This window comes from Crinia signifera, chromosome 5, assembly GCF_055691185.1.
Source record: "Crinia signifera chromosome 5, ASM5569118v1, whole genome shotgun sequence".
NCBI lineage: Eukaryota > Metazoa > Chordata > Amphibia > Anura > Myobatrachidae > Crinia > Crinia signifera.
The window spans coordinates 199,132,974-199,155,330 of NC_139221.1; the positions used below are offsets into that span (position 1 = coordinate 199,132,974).

The 22,357-nt window shown below is 41.9% G+C and overlaps 1 protein-coding gene across 1 annotated transcript in view; it reads left to right on the top strand.

The window, feature by feature from the left end:
- LOC146080772 (dynein axonemal heavy chain 5-like) overlaps window positions 1–22,357 on the top strand; it is a 357,582-nt gene that overhangs the window by 203,168 nt on the left and 132,057 nt on the right. Inside the window, exons 52-56 of the mRNA XM_083188420.1 lie at window positions 3,155–3,361; window positions 8,581–8,910; window positions 9,486–9,692; window positions 10,049–10,291; window positions 15,288–15,442. Of these exons, the coding sequence (XP_083044546.1) occupies window positions 3,155–3,361; window positions 8,581–8,910; window positions 9,486–9,692; window positions 10,049–10,291; window positions 15,288–15,442 (1,142 nt within the window). The remainder of the gene's footprint in view (window positions 1–3,154; window positions 3,362–8,580; window positions 8,911–9,485; window positions 9,693–10,048; window positions 10,292–15,287; window positions 15,443–22,357) is intronic.

Genomic DNA, 22,357 nt, shown 5'->3' on the forward strand with positions numbered 1-22,357 from the left:
ATGTTCTTTGGACGCACAACATGGTTTCATCTACTGTATGTGGGCAGTCAGTTTACTTTAAATGTGACTCAGGTTTTAAGTCTACTTCCAAAAGACCTACTTTATAGCCTGATTCAGATTTGTAAGCAATGCCGGCTGGAATCGGCAGCAAAAATATAGTGCTATGGCATTTTTGAGTAAGAAAGGCCCCAAACCGGTATGTTGCCTATGGCCCCCATGAGGTCTAAATCCGCCTCTGCTTGCATATTATCTGTGTAGTAATTTTAAAGTACTGTAGTGTTTTCCTTCCTTCTGTTTAAATTATCAACACACAGCCTGCGCCAGTGCCATATATATTAGTCTATGCTCCTGTGTTAACACCTCCAGGTGCCCGTCACATTTTCCAGGTTGGAGGGGATATATAAGTGAGGCATCGGTGTATTTACTGTAGTACTCTATGTTCCGGAAAACAATTACCCATAAACACATTTTATATCCAGGATTCTTTCTAGTTTTAGTTTAGTTTTTTGGTTTGTGTTTCAAATATAACCTGTCCTGTGGAAGGAATTTTTTGCTATTTAAAGTAGTATTTAATTATAATATTCATATAATAATAATAATTATTATAATATTTATAATTATGATTATTATATAATACATGTCCCAGAGTAAGGGCTTTAAACATCATGTAAAATCCCTATTTGCTGCCCTGAATTACAGATGAAGCTTCCTCCATCCGTCCTTCAGCACTGCTGTACTGAACACATGCCGCGCCACTGGTGTGGTATGCCTGGCTGTGACTAGCCCCAGCCCCATGTATTCTGCAGACACAATAGTCTCTCCAGTTCAGTTATGGTCAACATTGTAGGCAGGGGCACGCGACAATGAAAAGGCGGGCATGAACCTCGAACATACGTTTAGGTCTACACACATATATATATATATATATATATATATATATATATATATATAAATATAAACCTATGGGAATGCGGCTGCGTGTGGCAATGGAGGGATCACAGCAGGTCCCTCCATCACACATGTGGGGAATACTTTATATTTGCTGCTAACGTTTTCGGTGATTATAGCCACAAACATACTTTGATAAATGGTGCAGCCGAGTCCACCTAATACATAGAGAGACAACCCCATGTCAACCTAACCCATGTTGACCTAATGAACCTGTTGACCTTTTGAACCTGTCGACCTAACCCATGTAAACCTAGACGCATGTCGACCTTCCTGCATGTTGACCTAGACACATGTCGAATGTGCTAGCTGACCTAATGGTGTCGACCTAATGACTGTCTAACAACTTGCTGGTGATCAACTGATCCACACCCGTGAATTAGATATGGTTGAGTATTTTACTTGTTTATTCTAACAAACTTAAGACATTATTTTTATGATATATTGGGAGTACTACGCATGTAACACATACTCAGCCTGCTGAGCCTAGATTACTAAGCATATAGTTACAGGTACAGTATGCAAACTTCTCAAGGGAAATTTTTAGAAATTTTATTTAGCAAATTATATTTATCATTAAACTTTGCAAAAGTTCTGACTGAAACATTCACTAAAATTAAACTTAAGCTTGACTAAAATAATAATAATAGAAATAATAATAATAATAATAATAATAAAAACAGAGAATAAAATGTGACCAACTACATTTTTAAGTATCTAGCTAAGGGGGGTATCCTTTTCGCTCCAATAGTCTGCAGCAGAAGAGTGAATGTGGCTTGGTGAATCGATTGGATACGGCCCTTTAACTAACACTAAATTTAAATCCTTGTCAAAATTAGCACTGCTTTATACCCCAATGTTTCCAGGACCTCCAATGGTTCAAAGAAAAGAACTTAAATATGAAAATCGGTACTTGTGTACAATCACGGCTCCCATCGCATGCCATATGTAGTGGCATGCGATGAGATGCGATTTTACCGTGTTTTTATGCATTTTTGTTAAAAATCGCATGCGATCTGATGCGATGCAATGTCATTTTTCACTGAAATTATGGACGAGTTGAAATCATGTAAAATGCACCCCAAATGTCATTTTTCACACTATACCACCCCCACTATCAACGCCAACCCGAAGCGTGGCGAGCGGCGGCGGTACGCGTCCTACGACCTTTTCATACCCCCACTATCCACGTCCGCGTGGAGTTGAGAATAGAAAGTGTGGCGAGCGCAGCGAGCCACCGAGCCCGAAGCGTGGCGAGCGCTGCGAGCCCCGCGAGGGGACACGGATACCTTCACAGGTATCCGTGTCCCCTCGCGGGCTTCACAGGTATCCGTGTCCCCTCGCGGGGCTCGCTGCGCTCGCCAAGCTTCGGGCTCGGTGGCTCGCTGCGCTCGCCACACTTTCTATTCTCAACTCCACGCCGACATGGATAGTGGGGGTATGAAAAGGTCGTCGGACGCGTACCGGTTGGCTTTGATAGTGGGGGTGGTACAGTGTGAAAAATGGACAGGTGCTTGATTGACACCTATCTACAACCAGTGACCTAAACCTCACCCCACAACACAGCTAGATTCTAGAAAGTTCTCAATAAAACAGGGTGCTTATATCCTTATACAATAATGACTACTGAACAAAACATTGGCACATTTTTAAATATACAGTAGGATACAGAACAGCACTTAAAATACTGTACATGACTCATATATACTGTATGACCTCATAAATCAATACAATTGCAATATATGAATGCTTTGTGCTTTGGATTAGTACTTATTGCTCCCAGACAGGCATATAACTAGCTGCATGCATACAAAGTTTTACTTGCAGCAAACTACTGTTGTCTGAGCCTGGCACATAATGTACATTTGGAAGCCTTTTCTGATAATCCAAAAATATATCAAAATGCCATATGGCACAAATCTGTATATAAGGAGAAATAGGTTCCAGTTAACTAAGCCTGTTTCTGTTGTACAGGCCAGCTGCCACTTCACTCTTTGCTGGAGGCCATCCCAGTCCTTAATAAATGTGTGACATTACTAAGGCTCAGCAGTGGAACTTTTAGGATTTTAACTTCTTTGTTTTAACATTTTAAGTCTGTAAAATTACCTGAGCTGGTGTTCACTACACATTGGCTGATGTTCATTATGTAAATAAAGTAAACTCTTGTATGTTTTTGACTTCTAAAATGTATTTTTTATTTTTTAAGAGCTACACAAGCAAATATGACCCAGAATATCACGTCACCAAGTCCCTAAACTTCTCTTCGGCAACCCTGCCCAATATGTTCCAGAGAAGCATTGAAAGTTACATTGATAAAAGAATGGGAACCACATACGGTCCCCCAGCTGGAAAGAAAATGACAGTATTCATTGATGATATCAATATGCCTGTGATTAATGAATGGGGTGATCAGGTAACTAATTGTACATTCACTTGAGTACAAAGCATAATGTTCATGTGAATTGGGATTTTCTTAAAGTTATGAAGGTAGACAGTTTGGTCATGGTGTAAATATTTAGATTTTCAGGGGAAGATATATTAAGCACGGAGAAGTGATAAATTGGAAGGTGGTAATGCAGTTCCAGGCTGGGTTTCAAAAATGACAGATGGGAGCTGATTGGCTGGTTCGTTATCGCCTTCGAATATATCACTTCACCAGGTTTAATACATTTGGCCCTCAATGCCAGCATTTCCACCTTCATTTGGTAGTTTGCTTAGCTATAAGTATGCTTTTATCCAGCTTTATTTACAAAAGAGATAACAATTTAATAAACTGTAGCTTTAAAGGATAACATGACCTATTATAGGGAAACTGCAGTCTTATATAATTATCAGATGTTTTAGGTATTTGTGTGGCAGTTAGTGAAAGAAAAACATGTAGAACATTTCAAATATCTAAGACATTTAAGATTGCTTTGGGAATATTCTACCTCTCCATTATGTGATGCTGATACACTATGACATAAAAGTAATGACTTTCAGAATATAGAGGATATCATTTTTAGTATTCTACAATTTGTTTATTTTGTGCTTTATTGAACAAGTAGTGTTTTTCATTACACTTTCAGCTGAGCCAAAACTAGAATTTTCATCACCCCGGGCATGGCAGTAATTTGGCATTACCCCCCAACCTACCCTCCTCCCGCTTGAGTGCACGCACACACAAATAAATATATAAATATATATATATATATATATATATATATATACAAATTAAAAAAATGTCAGTTTGTGTATACAGGAAAGGTAACCCTATTTGGTCTCAACATTTACACTTGCTTTTATATGTTCTATAGTATAGGACGTGTTGATTTATGAGTTTTCTCTGTACTTGTTTCCTAGCATGGGTCCCATCGCATTCCTTAACTTAAGGTATGCGATGAGACCCGACCGACCCGATTTTCGCGCTTTAAAGACGTTTTTTAACGCACTTTGAAAATCGGTCGCATCGCATACATGGCGAGTGTGGCGTGGCAAACGTGGCGTGGCAAGCGCAGCGAGCCCCGTGAGGGGATGCGTAATACGTCTGAAGTAATGCGCGTCTCCTCGCAGGGGTCGCTGCGCTTGCCACGCTTCGGGTTCGGTGGCTCACTACGCTCGCCACACTATATAAGATCAACTCCATGCCGACGTGGATAATGGGGGTATGAAAAGGTCGGAGGACGCGTACCGCCGCCCCTCGCGGGCTCGCTGCGCTCGCCACGCTTCGGGGTGACATTCATCGTGGTGTGGCGTTAATAATGGGGGGGCATACAATGAAAAATGGGGTCTGGGGGGCATTTAACATTGGGGCCAATGTAAAATCAAGTCTCAGGGACCATTTAACATTGGTTCCAATGTAAAAATCGGGTCGGTCGGGTCGATCGCATGCGATGTGATTTGGTTGCATGCAATGTGATCGACCCGATTTCATACAATTAAAATCGGTGGCGCCGTGCTAGGAAACAAGTTCCGTTTTCTCCTGTCTCTGTCACATCCTACACTTTGTGCTACCCTGTTTCCTCAGACACATCCTATATTGGGCAGTATTCAATGACGCCAGCAAGGATGTCTTGTTTTCGGTAAGGATCGCTAAAAACAAGCTATCCTCGCCATCTAACCCCCAATCGGCCCCTCACTGTATTCAATATTCTTGGGAACAGCAAGGTTTGCCACAAATGCAGCGAGCCCACTGCATTTTGTGGCGAGACCAGCGTTTTGATGGCCGCTCTCGCTGTTTCCACCTCACTGAAAAGAACCAACAAGGTGGAAACGGCGAGTGAAGGGGCTGCCGTTTAATACACTGATTGCGAGCTATCGGCACTGCTCTCTGTATAGCTCGCCATCAGAGGCTCATTGGCACCATTGAATATACCCCATTGTCTGTGCTCTTTGCTCCCCTCCTTCCCCTTCATGCTGCACTTACTGTACTTACAAAAAGTTCTTCACAGACTTAGGGGTAAATTTACTTAGATGGGAGCTGTATTGAAGATGAGATGTTGCCCATGGCAACCAGTCTATTATCTTCTAGAAACATAAAAACATAGAATTTGATGGCAGATAAGAACCACTTGGCCCATCTAGTCTGCCCCTATTAAACACATGTTACCTCAAACCATATTTGATCCTTATTTTTTTTTTGTAAGGATATCAATATGCCTATCCCAATCATGTTTAAATTGTACTACTGTATTTGCCTCTACCACCTCTGATGGGAGGCTATTCCACTTATCCATTTCTCTTTCTGTGAAGTAATTTTTCCTCAAATTTCCCCTGAATCTTCCTCCCTCTAATTTCAGTGCATGTCGTCGTGTTCTGTTGGACAGTGTCAAAAGCCTTACTAAAGTCTAGATTAGCTACATCTACAGCCCCACCTTGAACTATTACTTTAGTCACCCAGTCAAAAAAGTCAATAAGATTTGTTTGAAATGATCTTCCCCCAGTAAACCCATGCTGTTTCGGATCCTGTAAGTTGCTGGTTTTGAGATATTCTACAACTCTTTGTTTTAAGAGTGTTTCCATCAATTTCCCTACTACTGATGTAAAGCTCACTGGTCGATCGTGGCTTAGCTCTTCCTTGCTTCCACTTTTGTGCAGTGGGACTAGAAGGTGCTAAATAAATAAGAATTAGAATCTGATTAGTTTCTATGGGCATCATCCCGTTTTCAAAAGCACTCTAGTCTTAGTGAATATACCCCTTAGAGTCCTACTCGTTCAGAGATGGCTTCCCTGAGTCTGACTGCAGTCTGCTGTTGGCTGCCTGTTTCATCTGCAAGTGTTCTACAACTCAGAAGCCCCTGGAGTGTTCTCGCTGTCAGCCGTGCGTCCCCTGTAGATATCTTCATGGAGATGAGGGATTCAGGAGTGCAGCCTGCAGGTGGCATTAGTGGCAGCAGCTATCGCATGTTACAACACTCTCTCACATCAGCCCCACCTGCAGTGCACACGGTTTTGTCCATTAGAGAGAGAATTTGCTTTTGCAAGTGAACTAGAATAAGGCCCATAATGTCCACAGTAGTAGTGCCCCTTATACACATAAGGATGTCCACAGTAGTGTCCATGATATATGTGTGTAAATCTGGTACTGATACTAGCGATAGCCTCTCCAGACTTTGTCCTCTCTGTCCTCTGTAGCAACTACAACCAGAAATCTCACCGGCCTCGCTCAATCCCAACTAGCTCCTCTCCAATCTGTCCTCAATGCTGCAGCCAGGCTTATCTTCCTCTCCCGCCGCTCTAATTCTGCTACTCCCCTTCAACAAAATCTGCACTGGCTTCCATTCCCCTACAGAATCCTCTTCAAACACCTCACACTCACATACAGGGCCATCTCTAATTCCATTGCTCCATATATCTCTAACCTCATCTCCATTCATACACCCTCCCGCCCTCTATGGTCAGCTGACGACTGTCGTCTCTCCTCCACCCTGATCACTGCTTCCCATGCTAGAGTACAGGACTTTGCCCGTGCTGCACCCCCTCAGTGGAACGCACTCCCTCGCTCCATTAGACTCTCCCCGACCTTGCAAAGCTTCAAACGGGCACTGAAAACTCACCTATTCATCAAAGCGTACCCTTCCACTGCATAAACCAGCTGGTTCTCCGACCCCTTGCCTGTTTACATCCTGCTATCTAACCACCACCCCCTCGCTTGCACCTCTTGTAATCTGTCTGTCTCCCCTTCCTACTAGATTGTAAGCTCTTCCGAGTAGGGCCCTCTTCCCTCCTGTTGTCAAAGCCCACTTCTCTTCACATTTCACTCACAGCTCTCCTTTACTCCAACACTCAGTGACCATCTTCGTCTGCATACTCATCTCCATCATTGGCCTCAAGCCTCTAGTTGTATGTTGATTGGGTCCTCACTACTTATATTTAAGCTGTAATGTGTATTGAACTGTGGCGCTCTTTACTTGTACTGTATTTTTGTTATTTATTCAATGTTATGCCAAGTTTTGTCTCCCTGTATTGTTCCTTTGTACGGCGCTGCGAAACACTTGTGGCGCCTTATAAATAAAATAATAATAATAATAATAAAATCAACCAGCAAAACTTATTATATGGTATTTGCTAAGGCTAAGGAATGAAGTGGGCAGAGAGTAGACAAAAGGGACAAACAAAAAATAGGTGTACGTGCAGTGGAATCTGTGTGTGTGGAGGGTGTTATTAGAAGTGTGTACAAATAAGTTGGCCTTGTGATTTCCCCAAAGCAAGTCATCACTTCAGGTGCTCTAGCATAACAGAATATAACTAGGGGCATCCATCCATCCTTCTGTGGCTGCACTGCCACATTCAGTGAGAGCACTGTAAGGAAACACTTGACTGACATGGCTGACACAGCGCTCGCTGGTACGAAAGAATCGTCTGCATGGCTCTTTGGTGAGCAAGGACTGACCTGCATTTGTGTGGCCTGAGGTGATAACAGAGCAGGTGACAGAGACAGCCAAGGACTGCAGCCGTGTAGAATACTGGGGCTGGACATTGCCTCCTCTAGTCAAACCCTACCCAGCAGAGCCAAGTCAGACTCAGAACAGACTCAAAACAACCAACATGCTGCAATCCAAAAACTTCAAATACGTTATAAGGTGTTCATGAGTGTTCACCTTGCTTTAGCTGCATACTATTCAAGTTGAATTGAACAGAAAACAGCTGCAATTGAAATTTTCTAAAATATGTCATGGATCTAGATTGTGATCACAACATTTAATCAAATCAATCTTAAAGTGCAGCTCAAGTTGAGGGCAAAATGGGCAAGCCACCTACTAAGTGCAAGTATCATCATATAAAACTCAATAGCATGGAATAATTATATTTGAATGTTCTTTCATGTGTTAAATAAGGCGTTGAAAACAAACTAAATGTGCTTACTTGTGAAGAGTGACTGGACTAAAAAATATTTTGAATCACTTACATTTTTGCCGGAGTAACTGCTGATACTTCATATGTGACGTGAAATGACATATTGAAAACTCACATTGTGGCTGCCAATTGACAGATAATTAATAAAATATTTGATATTCATTGGCAGCATCTGTAATCATGGAAACAACTGGTTTATACCACAGTTGGCATATATGCTAAGGGGAAAGAATACACACATTCTCTAAGATAAATAAAAATCAATTGTGGTATCTGATATTATTACTCATGTTACAGATTACAAATGAAATCGTAAGACAACTCATGGAACAAAAAGGTTTCTACAACCTGGAAAAGCCAGGTGAATTCACAAGTGTTGTTGACATCCAGTTTGTGTCAGCCATGATTCACCCTGGTGGCGGTCGGAATGACATCCCTCAGCGATTGAAACGCCAGTTTACAGTGTTCAATTGTACTCTGCCATCAAACTCATCTATTGACAAGATCTTCCGTACAGTGGCTGTTGGTTATTTCTGTGATCACAGAGGATTCCCTCTTGAAGTGTGCAATCTTGCTTCTGCATTGGTACCGACGACTCGCAAAGTGTGGCAAGCAACCAAAGTTAAGGTACCTATCAAGCCTCTAGCATATAAATTATGTACTAGATTAATATTTTTTTTTTCATTCCTTATTTTAAATTTGAATATGCTATCAATTTTATCAATATATGCTATGCTTTTATTACTTTTCTTTCCCTATTTTATGACTGAGGCACCAAGAAACAAAGTTCTGGTAATGTTGATAATTGTGGGCTTCTACAAATGTCACAAACTTGCCAGTATCCTACAGGCAGTCAGATGCTTAGACCAATTATTGTACTAATTAGCTGATCTCATCCACGTACTGCTTATCCCACTTTTTGCCAAAGAAACAAAGTGTCACTCTTTCAAATCAAATAGGTTGATGTAAGAGGTGGAGACGACCATTGGAATTAATCCTAGTATTAATAACCACCTATATTTCTTTGTACCATATCTAACCCCACTTTCCAACATTTTCATCGACATCTTGTGTAAACAAGGAGACCTTTCTGCAGCTTTGGCAAGAAGATTGTAAATGTTCGTAACATGAACGATGAAATTCTCTTATTGCTAATTATGCATAATGGCACTTATAAACATTTATATAATTTTATACTTCAGATGCTGCCTACCCCAGCAAAATTTCATTACATTTTCAACTTGCGGGATTTGAGTCGTATTTGGCAGGGGATTCTCACAGTTACAGCTGACATCTGTCAGAGCACTGACATCTTAGTAGCGCTCTTCCAACATGAGTGCACACGTGTGATTGCAGACAGGTTTGTTGACCAGAAAGACAAAGACTGGTTCGAGAACACTATGCACAAGGTAATTCGTTTTGGTTTATTTAGTTGTAAAGTAAAATTTTTGTTGGGATTAATTTTATTGTGATGTACGATTTGGTTTTAGGATATTTATATTGGCTGTAGAAGTTCACAAAATATAGTTTTCAAAAAAGGAAAATGAAATTCATAATTTATTGCTTTTAGGCTTTCATAATAGAGGGCTATTTTAGACCAGCAATTTATGTCAGAATTTGCTCACCCATTTTAATATAAAACAAATTTTGAAAGGAATTGGAGCAAATCTGAGCCTACAGGTCCAAACATTTCAACATGTGGTTTTGCTCTCTATGTGGCTATTCTGACCATTAAGTAGTATGAAACCATGTTTTCATTTTACAGATTACAGCAGAAGATCATGGTCAAGAGACAATGCAGAGAATTGCAAAGGAATCATACTTTGTGGACTTCTTAAGAGATGCTCCAGAAGCTACCGGAGAAGAACCGGATGATGCTGATTTAGAAGCACCTAAAATCTATGAACCTATTTCTTCATTTGAAAAGCTCTCAGACAGACTAAACATGTTCATGCAGCAATACAATGAGACAGTCAGAGGCGCAAGGATGGATTTAGTTTTTTTCAAGGTAATTAGATCATTATGTTTTTGAAAAGAAGACATGTAATTTCCAAATAGTAATACATAGGGGTACATTTACTAAAGATTCTAAAAAAAAAGAGATGATGCTTCCCATAGCAACCAATCAGATTCTCTCTATCATTTCTCTATTGCATACTAGAAAATTATAGACAGAATGCAAGTGGTTACTATGGGCAACATCACCTCTTTTAATTTTCAATCTTTAGTACATTTACTCCATAGAGCTTAAATTGACTTAAACATGCAGGGGCTGATGCAGAATTAATTGCAAACCAGTTTGTGAAATATAACATAGTAACATAGTAATTAAGGCAGAAAAAAATGTTAGTCCATAGAGTTCAACCTTTCTAACTTGTAACTATTGACTTGAGTACGTCATATCTATAGGATTCCCTTAGTGGCCAAAAATGTATCTAGTTTTGATTTAAATTCATTAACAGTAGTTGCTGTAACCACCCCCGCCAGCAACGAGTTCCAGATTTTTACTGCTCATGCGTGTTTTCGCATAGACTAAGCTTGGAGAGAGCATGTCCACAGAAATATGGTCTATGCAGAGTTGGGTATATGCATACATACGCCTTTTTGTAGATGGATCTGTTACACTAAAGATAGGATTAGGACAAGTGCACACTGATAGTGATTACAGGTAGTAAACAATGCACATAGGCAGGGGCAATCCGGATGCAGAAATGCATATAGCACTGTACATACAATATAGGTGCATGTACAGCCAATGGGCCTGATTCAGATGTGATTGGAATTGCTATCGCTGTTTCTCACGTAGAAGCAGCAGCGATAGCAATAATATGGCGTCGCACCTCATGCAGCATTACTGATCCATACTGCATCCTAGGACACAGTACCTGATCATCTCTGACACCACTGGTTGGCTGCTTGACCCATGGGGTTGTGCAAGCTGGGCACTGCAGGAGTTACCAAGAGGCCAGGAAATCTCCATCCCCTGGCCTCTTCCCTCTCCCAGAAGGGCAGATAAATGCCTCTGTTTTGAGAAACGGATGCCGTTGCGTACTCAGAACCTGTCCTGCTCGTGTGTGAATGGGCCCCGCAACACAGAAAGCAGTAAGAGGAAATGAGAGACTATTATAGAAGCTGAATCATAGAATAGAACATAATGCAATCTATTGCATTGTTAGTCTCATGCTATAGGTAATTGTTCTTCTTCACAAGGATATGGTCAGATACAGGATAGGTCAGTATTTCTTGAACATAGATGAAGTTGACAAAAAAAGCTTTATTTTATATATTTGAAATAAGTAGAACTTTATATGGTTGTTTTCTCCTAATAGGCTCCATTATGTTTGTTGCTGATGGTGACACAGCCATCTTGCCTGTACTCCAATGCTGTCCTATGACATTCCCATCATTGAAAAAGCAGAACTGAGCAAAATTATATATGTCTATTTATTTAACAGGGAAGAATATGATATAAGATACTACTGGGCAGTATGGATGGTGTAATGGTTAGCATTACTGCCTCACAGCACTGAGGTCATGGGTTTGATTCCCACCATGGCCCTAACTGTGCCGAGTTTGTATATTCTCCCCGCGCTTGCGTGGGTTTCCTCTGGGTACTCCGGTTTCCTCCCACACTCCAAAATATACCGGTAGGCTAATTGGCTCACAACAAATGAACCCTAGAATGTCTGTGTGTGCACGTACTTGTGGTAGGGAATATAGATTGTAAGCTCCAATGGGGCAGGGACTCTGAAAAACTCTGCAGAATATGTGTGCACTATATAAGAAACTGTTAATAATAAATAAAAAAATGCATTCATTATGTTAGAAACAGAGATTATTAATTGCATAATAATACTGCTATGCCTTTAAGCGCTATATTTTTCTTTTCCATCCAGTTTGATAGTCTCTGATGATGTTTTGTCCGTTCAGAAAGGAGTTTGACAGTTATTTAGAAAAGAAACAATAAGCAATTGTACTATAGTGTCAGTTTTGCTATTCACATAATATAGGGGGTTATTCAGACCGGATTGCTTTTTTGCTAATTTGCAGAGCCCTGCAATCAGATAGTCGCCGCCCCAACGCCAGAGTGAAATCCTGCCCTGTGCAAGACTAGAAGGGCTTGCGAATATATTGCAGATTGGTGATTAGCTGAAAATCCATTTGTAACTCACTCACCATCAAATCATTTTTCAGAAGGTGCAGTTTGTGCGTAACTCAGACCCTACTCAGCCAGTGCGATAGAAACATGCTGATTGGGGCCGGAGCTGTCGTCACATACCTTCTTTTAAAATGCTTTGGGCACTTTTTTCCTGACACGCCCATACAATGACAGAGTGACACCCACAAAGGCCAGTTTCCTGTCAATTAACTTGCGAACAGCTTGCGATAAAAAAACGCTGTATTTTATTACTGAATAGCTTTGTGCATGCGCACTATGATCACATTTGCGGCCCAGTGATCAGGTCTGAATAACCCCCATAGTTATACATACATAACTCCCCAAACACATACACAAACGCAATAATAATACTAATTTAAGTTCATGGCACTTGAATTTCACTAATTAGTGCATATAATAGTTTAACTGTTAAACACATTTGTACATTATTTCTATTAACATACATTTAATACAAATGAATCACCATGGCCGAAAGGCTGCAGAATCTGAGTAAATCTGTGTTCTTTATTTCACTGAGAATGACTTTCTTTTGCTTTACAAAAAAACATTGCTAGCAGCAGCTTTTAAATAATGCATGACATAAAGCACAACAGACACAGAAAAGTCAACTGTATGTAACCACTTCCATAAAACTGTGTCTCACGCTCTTTGTTCTGGTAAAGGAAAGGAATAATGTGGAAAGCAGAATGTCATTTTATCTTGTTCTACTCATTATTCAGTAGCAACTACCTTGCCACATTCTGAAAGGTTAAATGTATTATATAAGGTCTTTAAATGTGCTGCAGGATATCGATCCAGGAGAACCATGGTAGAGATATTTGCAATGCACTGCATGGAGTATTTAGTGTGTCACTCTTTGCTTCTTGGTAATGCTTATAGCTGATTGAGAGAAATAATATACTTTATTACCAGTTTAAAATGTGAATTGGGGAATGTCACTGTAAGCCGAGATATTGAAAAGTGACAGTACAGTATATTATGAAAAGCACAGAGAAGCTATTTGTGTTTCTTGGGGAGAACCCTTTAAGGTGCGAGCGAGAGCTATTTGCATCTAATTGGGTTCCCCCTTTGGAGAAAAGTGTTTCTATTCTGAATCCACTGCAGGGAAATTGTTGCAATTTCTTATATAATGTGATTGTCGTGTATGTATTAAAGCTGTACGTTACAAAAGCACAGAAGGTAATGTGCAAATATAATTATTGTTAGCATGTGACTTTGGGACCTGCTTATTATTATTGCTGAATTTCCTCATTTATTGAAAATGTGTTATTGCTACATATCATATAAAAATGATTTTCCTGCCCTACTTACCAGGCAGATTGAGCCACAATAACACCTCCTATACATGCAGGTCCATCAGTGCACACAGTGGGCAAGATGCTTCAAATAGTGATGAAATGGAAAGTGATAAACAACCAACCAATCAGCTCCTGTCGGACATTTCTCAAACCCAGCCTGTGACATAACAGTTAGGAGCTGATTGGCTGGTGATTTATCACTCTCAATTTTATCACTTTTGGAAGTTTAGTGCATCTGGCTCTTGGTGAGTAAGTATGGATAGAGGATCAGGAGCTGCTCCAGCCTAGTACTGAAGATCTATCAGAAGAATACTCTCTGGCCAGGCTTTCCCCATACGGGTAATATGAAAATGGTGCTAATAAATGACAGTCGCTGAAAAGATAATCTTTTTGGAGCATGTTAAATAGCCCCTTGCAAAATTTAGATCTCTCCATATTATAGATTTAAGAAATAGCAAATTTAGTTGTGTGTGAAAAAACTGTGAAAGTGGGCAACTTTTCTGAATTTATTGCTTTACAAACTCTAATCAATAGGCTTTGGTTCCAAGCATTAGGGTTTTTTATTTTTACTTGTCTTATTGCAACATCTAAACGTAAGTAGGTGTTCTTCTCCAGCACCACTATAACTATATACATGTAAAAGCAGTGTTCTCCTTTATTATCGTTTGTACTGTATATTTATACCACTGAAGAAGCAGCTATTGATTCTTGAACTAATGCAAGTTAAATGAAGCATAATTATTATACAATTTTTGTGTGATATTTCACAAATTATTCTACAATATTTGTGTGATTTTTCACGAATATTGAGCATCCTTAGGCGGTTGCCTCTCCATTTCTAACCGCATTGTAGCAGAGAATGGGTGACGGGACGCATGTGCCCATCATTCACAAACACTGTGCCAGCTCTGAGAAATGCTGGGGGCTGTCTAGCACCTCCCGGAGTGCTGTGCAAGCCTTCGGCATAAAGAGAATGGGAATGTGACTGGCAGGGTCAACATTTACCGCAAGGCCACGCTGCTTATCACTGAGCTATGCCCTCTAATTGCATGCAATTTCAATGCAACTTACCGGTATGCAGTGGTCGAAGTGGAAATTTTGAAGTGGGGGTATGGAAATTTTGAAGTGGGGGTATGGAAAAGTAAAGAGTGAATATAGTGCGCACCTTCGGACACCCCCCTGTCCATCAACGTCCCCTGCCAGACTGCCCCGTTGTACAGGGGTATTACAAAAGCACAATATGTGCTGCTGAGTGATCAGAGAGCATCCTGAGGGGGAAAAAAAACTTTTTTTTTTTATCTTCAGAGTAAAGTGGGGGTATGCCATACCCCCGTATACCGCCCCACTTCGACCACTGCCGGTATGTAAAGATGGGGGTAGGTGTTTGTTTATGGGGGTCTAGCGGCAGAGGTGCATCCATGCTCCAAGATAGTTTGTCTGTCTGTGTGTCCCCTACTGTGATATCATATGACCTTACATGACATTTTACACAAACATTAATGTTAATTAACATTTTTTCTGTTCAGGATGCAATGGTTCACTTGGTAAAAATCTCTCGCATTATCCGGACTCCTCAAGGCAATGCATTGCTAGTTGGCGTTGGAGGATCTGGGAAACAGAGCCTAACTAGACTGGCTTCCTTTATAGCAGGATATCAGAGCTTTCAGATTACTCTTTCAAGGTAAATATTTTATATTATAAGCTATAACATTTATTGCAATGCCATGTCCTCTAAGTTCAAATGTTCGGACCAAGACTTAAGGAATAAAACTGAAAAGCTGCTTAATATGGGAATTTTTTCTCAACCTCTCAGAATGAAGTCTATAGTTGAGAGTTGTCAAGCAAAACATGTTACACAGATGAATATACTGTACAGTTGCCCAAATGATATCATGTTTGCACATCAGCCATATAAACACAGGCAATCCAGGAGGCATTCTGTTAGAGGAACTGAAAAACATGGTTTTGAAATAGTGGGGCAGATTTATTAAGCCTGATGAAGTGATAAAGTGGTTGGTACTATATCAATCACCAACCAGCTCCCAACTGTCAAGTTACAGGCAGAGTTTGAAAAATGACAGTTGGGTGCTGGTTGGCAGTGCTGGTTGGCCACTTTATCTCTTCACCAACTTATATCTGTCCCAGTATAACATTAAGAGAACTGTTTATGAATAGGCAGTGATAACTAAGGGCCTTATTCTAGTTTACTCTTTCTGACAAAATCCTTCTTAGATGGACAAAACCATGTGCACTGCAGGTGGGGCGGATGTAAAATGTGCAGAGAGAGTTAGATTTGGGTGAGTTATTTTGTTTCTGTGCAGGGTAAATACTGGCTGCTTTATTTTTACACTGCAATATAGATCTCACTTTGTAGTAAAACCCCAACCCAAATCTAATTCTCTCTGCCCAAGTTACAACTGCCCCACCTGCAGTGCACATGCATACAGTGGGGCAGAAAGCCAGTTATATACTGTGCAATACAAAAATGTTTAAAATATATTTCACCATTGAATGGAAATGAATTGCTATGAAAACCTTCAAACATCTGTTTTCACCGGCATGGGCCTCTTCATCCTACGATAAACAGCCCTCTTTAGTTTAGATTATTTTATTATTCATATCGTATGGAATTCTGGGCTTGGTTCTGAGATGTACACTAATGCATTTACAGCTGCTATCCCATGCGCAACGGGTGTGTGAAAATATGCTAATGCTGTAGCTGCCTGGAAATGTACTGAGACCACCCACTGGTGGCTTTGCAAATCCAAGAAACTGCTTACAATCATTCATTGGTGCTCACAGATCCTTCATTAACACTAATCAACACAATTTAAAAAAAATGATCTGCATCTGGCATGTGAATATGTGTTTTTTGCCTAATTTAGGGATGATAAATTCAGTGGTAAAATCCATTTTTATCTATTACGTCACATTTATTAGATGCACACAGATAACAAAAGGGATAATAGCTATATTTGAAAAAAGTTATAGAATTGAAAATTTTTATTACTTTCTATAGAATTGAAATATTCTTATCATATTCATTTATAAAATGGTAATACAGCTACCAAAATTCTTAAAAACTTTAGAAATTAAACTATAGAAACTCTTAATCTAGATTAGCGCTAATGTAATTGTTAATGAAGATAAAATGTACATTAAAGTCCCTTTGCTTTAGGGAAATTTGATGTATAGATGCTTTCTGTTTGTACAGTGTCTCATTGGTCTCTCTAACAAAGAACCAGCAGTGGTCCCCCACCACTGCAGGGTCCCAGCATCGGCTGCTTAGCAGTGATGCTCTGTTGTCAGAATGTCTTGGTAAAAATGTTCCCCCCAACCCCATCTATCCTTAATAAAATGTTTCCCACAGTGTCTATTCTTTGTTGGAGATGTAAATCGACAATTGGCAACTTTTTACATATCTGGTGGGAGTGCCCCCCGCATTTCTGCTTTTTTGGACAGAGGTATTTAAGTGCTCTGAACTAATACTAGGTGATACTGTGCCCAAAAACCCAGCATTCTGGTTACTAAACCTCATCCAGATAAACCCATACCCTTATACTCACTACTTAGGCATTTTAATAATGCGGCCAAAGCCATAATACCAACCCTCTGGAGGTCCTCAACGCGTCCCTCAATGAAACAATGGCTAACAAAAATGGATTACTTTTTAGACATGGAAGACCTGGTCTCCTTCTCCACGGGTCAGTCCATTAACCCAATGGAGACTTATCGCCTATGGTATAATTTTAAACTTACTCCCACTTATAGGTCATATATGTCCTTCTAACCTTCACTTCTCCCTTTCTTCTATTTCCTTTCTTTCCTTATTTTCTTTCCTATCCTTCTGTAGTTTATCTGTTGACTTACTTGTAAAGCAGACATACTATTGATGACATTTTATAGATCTAATATGTTGTAATCTATAACTTTGACTACTGCTTCATTAAAATCCGTTTCCGCAAACAAAAACACAAAAAAAAGGGTACTTGTGTAGTTTCACGGCGCCAGTAAATCGCATGCGATTTGCATGCAATATCGCATGTGATCTGATGTGCAATGCGATTTATTACCTGTTTATACCCCCACTATCCACTATGGCATGGAGTTGACTTTATATAGTGTGGCGAGCCCGAAGCGTGGCGAGCGGACACGGATTACTTGACATGTATTCACTGAGCTACGCTACGCTCGCCACGCATCGGGCTCGCTGCGCTCGCCACAATATATAACATCAACTTCATGCCGTAGTGGATAGTGGGGGTATGAACAGGTAATAAATCTCATTGCACATCAAATCGCATGCTATTTCCTGGTGCCATGAAACTACACAAGTACCAAAAAAGTTCCCCTTTGTTCCTCACTTACACTACCCGGGTTGTCAGGGAAAAAGTCTAGGAATCAATTGTATTGTGTAATCAGGATTTTTTTTCTGTGAAGGGGCATGTTATTTTTATTCATGTGCTTATAGCACATGAATATATATTTAATAAAAAAAAAAAATATATATATTTTTTTTTACACGATCGGGTGCAGTGAATACTGGGTCCCCCGCTGGCTATAGGGGGGGGGGGGGGCAGCTTGTGCTGCCTGGGTCCCGGGGAGCCCTCCTCCCCTCCACATATGTTTTGGGGCAGCCAGGGAGACTTTAATCTCCCTGGCTGCCACCGTCCCCTGGCTCCCTGCCAGCTCCCTGCCGCGGACGCTCATCCGCTGCAGGGGTTAAGACTCGCCGCGAGTGGCGGCGAGTCTTAACCACATTTAATAGTGGGAGCAGGGGAGGCAGCGAGCCCTCTGGAACAGGGCGAGTGCATGGCGAAAAATCTCTCGCCATGCACGGAGAATATTTCACGTTGAATACTGCCCATAGTCACAGCAATTCGCTGGTGTATTTCAATTGGGTTTTGACTCGACTTCGCCGAGAGTGTATTCAATGCTAAATTGGAGAACTGCTTTCACCGTGATTTTCTCAAATTTTCATCATTTTTGCATTCGACATCTTTTTTAGGTGAACTGGAATGTGTTTTTTTAAAATAAACGTTTTCTATTAATTTTTGGGGGGTCAAAAAAAAATATTTTTTTTATATTTGAAGGGTTCTTGCTATTTGTAATTAAAAAGAAGCAGCACATAAATATATTTTTAATTTTTAATTATTTTTTTTTAACATGACGAATGCGCGTGGGGGGGGGGGGCGGAGACCCGCTCATTAATATTCACTGCGCTTGGTCCCGCTCATTACATATGCATGGAGCGGGACCAGCGCATCCCCGCCTGTCTCCACTGGCCACAGCTTCTGCTGCCTGTCTCCCCACCAGCCCTCCTTGTCCTCCCTGCTGCTCTCGTTGCTGCTATGTGCAGCGCAGGCAGGGAGGCTTCCATCTCCCTCCTTCCGCCAACCTCCTGGCTCTGTGCAGCATTTGCCAGGGGAGTACAAATTCGCCATCAGGGGCAGCGAGCCCCTGACAAGTTGAATAGGGGGAGAGGGAGGGCTGGCGGGCACAGGGAGGATGGAGAATCACAGCGAGCGCATGGTGAATCCAATACAGGATTCACTGCCGTGCGCTCGATGTGCAGTTGAACACCAGCCTTTGGGGAATCAATAAACAATCATCACTCACTGGTAATACAAAGAACACCAAACTCAATCATTAAACCATTAACATCAGTACTCATACACATTGAATTTTTCTTTCCCAGAAAATATGGGCATAGAAAATATTCTTGCTGTAAAATGTAAAATTGTCATAACTTCAGCAAGAATGTTTTGCTGTTTCAGCCTAGAAACCAAAAGTTTTGCTTGTTGTTTTGACAGTTTGAACTTTGAAGTCACTAACCAAAACCATTTAATTCTTTATATTCCTTTATGTGAGGTGATTTGTTTGTTAAGTTTTGGGGTGATACTCTGTACGCTGTAATTCTGAACCTTTTGACTTGCTTTACTCTGCTGTCCTCTATTTACTAGTACACACTAGTACATACACAAGGTAAAGGAACAGACAGCCCTTCTATCATTAAGCACAGGTTTTAGCGCTGAAGACACTTTAGGATATTTGCTGGTCTGCTTAGTTCTACTGAAATACTATTTAGACAAACATAACAGTCCGTAGAGTGGCCCTTACACTCACATACCATCGGGACATCGTATGGCACAATATGATGATTTGCTTTAAACCACTCTAGTTGTGACGGTTTTGACAAAAATATGGGCTGCCCAGATTTTATCCTGGTCACCAAGACCACAGTCGCAGTACATTTGATAAATCTTCTTTGTCAAGGTGATAAAAGGCTTTAGTTGTATTATTCTGTCTTGCACTGGCCACAGCCACTGATGTAAGGACCACATATCTTCTTATGATGATCAGCCATCAGACCAGTGCTGGGACACAGAGACGGAGGTACAGTCATGTAGCAGCACACACTAAAGGTGCCCATCAGTGGCGTAACTATAGCACCGCAGCCCCCACCACCGGGCGGGGGGGCGCTGTGCATATGGGGGCGCCGGGGGCTGCGGTGCTATAGTTACACCCCCCCCCCCAATCCCCCGCAGGCTTACCTATTTCGCTGGTCCCGGCGGCTCTGTTCTTCTGCTGAGGACCACCACAAAATGGCCACCCTCATATAGCACACAGTTCTCTGAAACTGTCTGCTGTATGGGGGCGGCCATTTTGTGGTGGTCCTCAGCAGAAGAACGGAGCCGCCGGGACCAGAGCGAAAGGTAAGGCTGCGGGGATTGGGGGGGTTTGAATGGGCGGCGGGGTAGCTACGTAGCTACGCCGCTGGTGCCCATACATGGTACAATTGCCCGGTGCGATGTGATGCGAGCTCCCGCGCACATCCCATCGCACAACTCAAAAAGTATGTGCTGCACATACTTTTTGTACTAGATTGCATCTCATTGTATTGCAAAACATATGCGATGCGATGCAACGAGATCTAGACCAAATTGCATACAATAATTGTACTGTGTAGGTTACTAATGGTCATGGTACAGTCCAGGAAACTTCCTGCTTGTTTCCCCTTCTGCACAACCGACAGGAGCTGGAACAGGAGCTAGCAAGCAACGCCATCTAGCACTAAAAGGGGGCCCAGCACTCACTACAACAAACTAACTCACCTTAACATTCAAATAATCAATTAAATAAATAATGGGGTTTTAGTTCATGAATTGATCAATGCATTTAAGCTTGCAGCCCATCGCCAAGGGACCCCATTTCACTGCAAGTCCTACACTAACAACTGTTTTTCATGGGAACCTGGCAACTGATTGCACATCATAGCTAAAATGAACATGTGTTTTTTTCTTGGTTTAAAGCTCAACTGCCAAGTACCTTATGGCTTTTAAAGGTGAGACAATCCCAAACCTAGCACCTGAATTAGTATTAAAGGGGCAGCTGTCACAGGTTTCAGGTAAAATAGCTTATATATATTATTTCTAAATAGTCTGTGGTAGCCGTCGGTATGCTATATATATCAGGGACGTGCAGTCAGGGGAGGCAGGGGAGGCAGAGCCTCCCCTGTCATAATGATGAAAATAATAAAAAGAAGATATTTATATATCTTCTTTTATTATTTTCATAATTTCTCCCTCTCCGGCTTCCTCCCACCCTCTTACACTGCTGCATGTGAGGGTGGGAGGCAGCGGGAGAGGTGCCTCCCGCTGTTTACATTGCAACTCCGGGCAGCGTGGGGCGGGAAGGGGTGGGCAGAGGGGCAGGGTGCAGCAATGGGCTGTAAAAGCCCATTGAAAATGAATGGGGAAGCGGCACTTATACTGGTGCCGCAATGACAGGGGCACCAGTATAGACGCACGCCCCCCGATGTGATTGGGCCAGCAGATCCAGTGCTGGATCCGCTGTCCAATCACACATACAGGACCCGTGAGAGGATGCAGCAGCGCGGGGCGCGGGGAGTCCGGCGTTGACACTCACCGCCGTGGAGAGGACCGGCCGCCGTCACCGCCGTGGAGAGGACCGGCCGCCGTCACCGCCGTGGAGAGGACCGGCCGCCGTCACCGCCGAGAAGAGGACAGGTGAGTTCGCCGGGTGGAGGGAGGGCTGGTGGAGTGCTTGTACCGGCGGGGGGGGGGGGGGGGGGTGCAGAACAGTCCCTGTCGGGGTAGTTTCTGTGTGATGGTGCCAGTCACCCCGGGCGCTACAGTATGTGATATACATGATTGTGGGGGATTCTGTGTGATGGTGCCAGTCACCCCGGGCACCGTGTGATACACATTTGGGGGATTCTGTGTGATGGTGACAGTCACCCCGGGAGCTGTGTGACACGATGTCACTATGTGATCTGTACACAGCGTCTCCCCGCAGGATTGATGCTGCCTGCAATAGGCTGTTCGTGTGTAATGTAACAATTCCCTTTCATGATGCTGATCCCACAGCACAAAGGAATGGCGGCATCCTTGATGATTAATCCCTGAAGCACTGCCTGTAACTGCCCTAATAATGTCCTGTGAGTGACAGAGTCAGAGCGGGATTATCCGGGGTGTAGTCCAGGGTGACACTGAGCACAGCGTAGCCGGGGTGTATGGTGGTGTAGGGTAGTATAGGGAGACACTGAGCACAGCGTAGCTGCAGTGTATGGTGG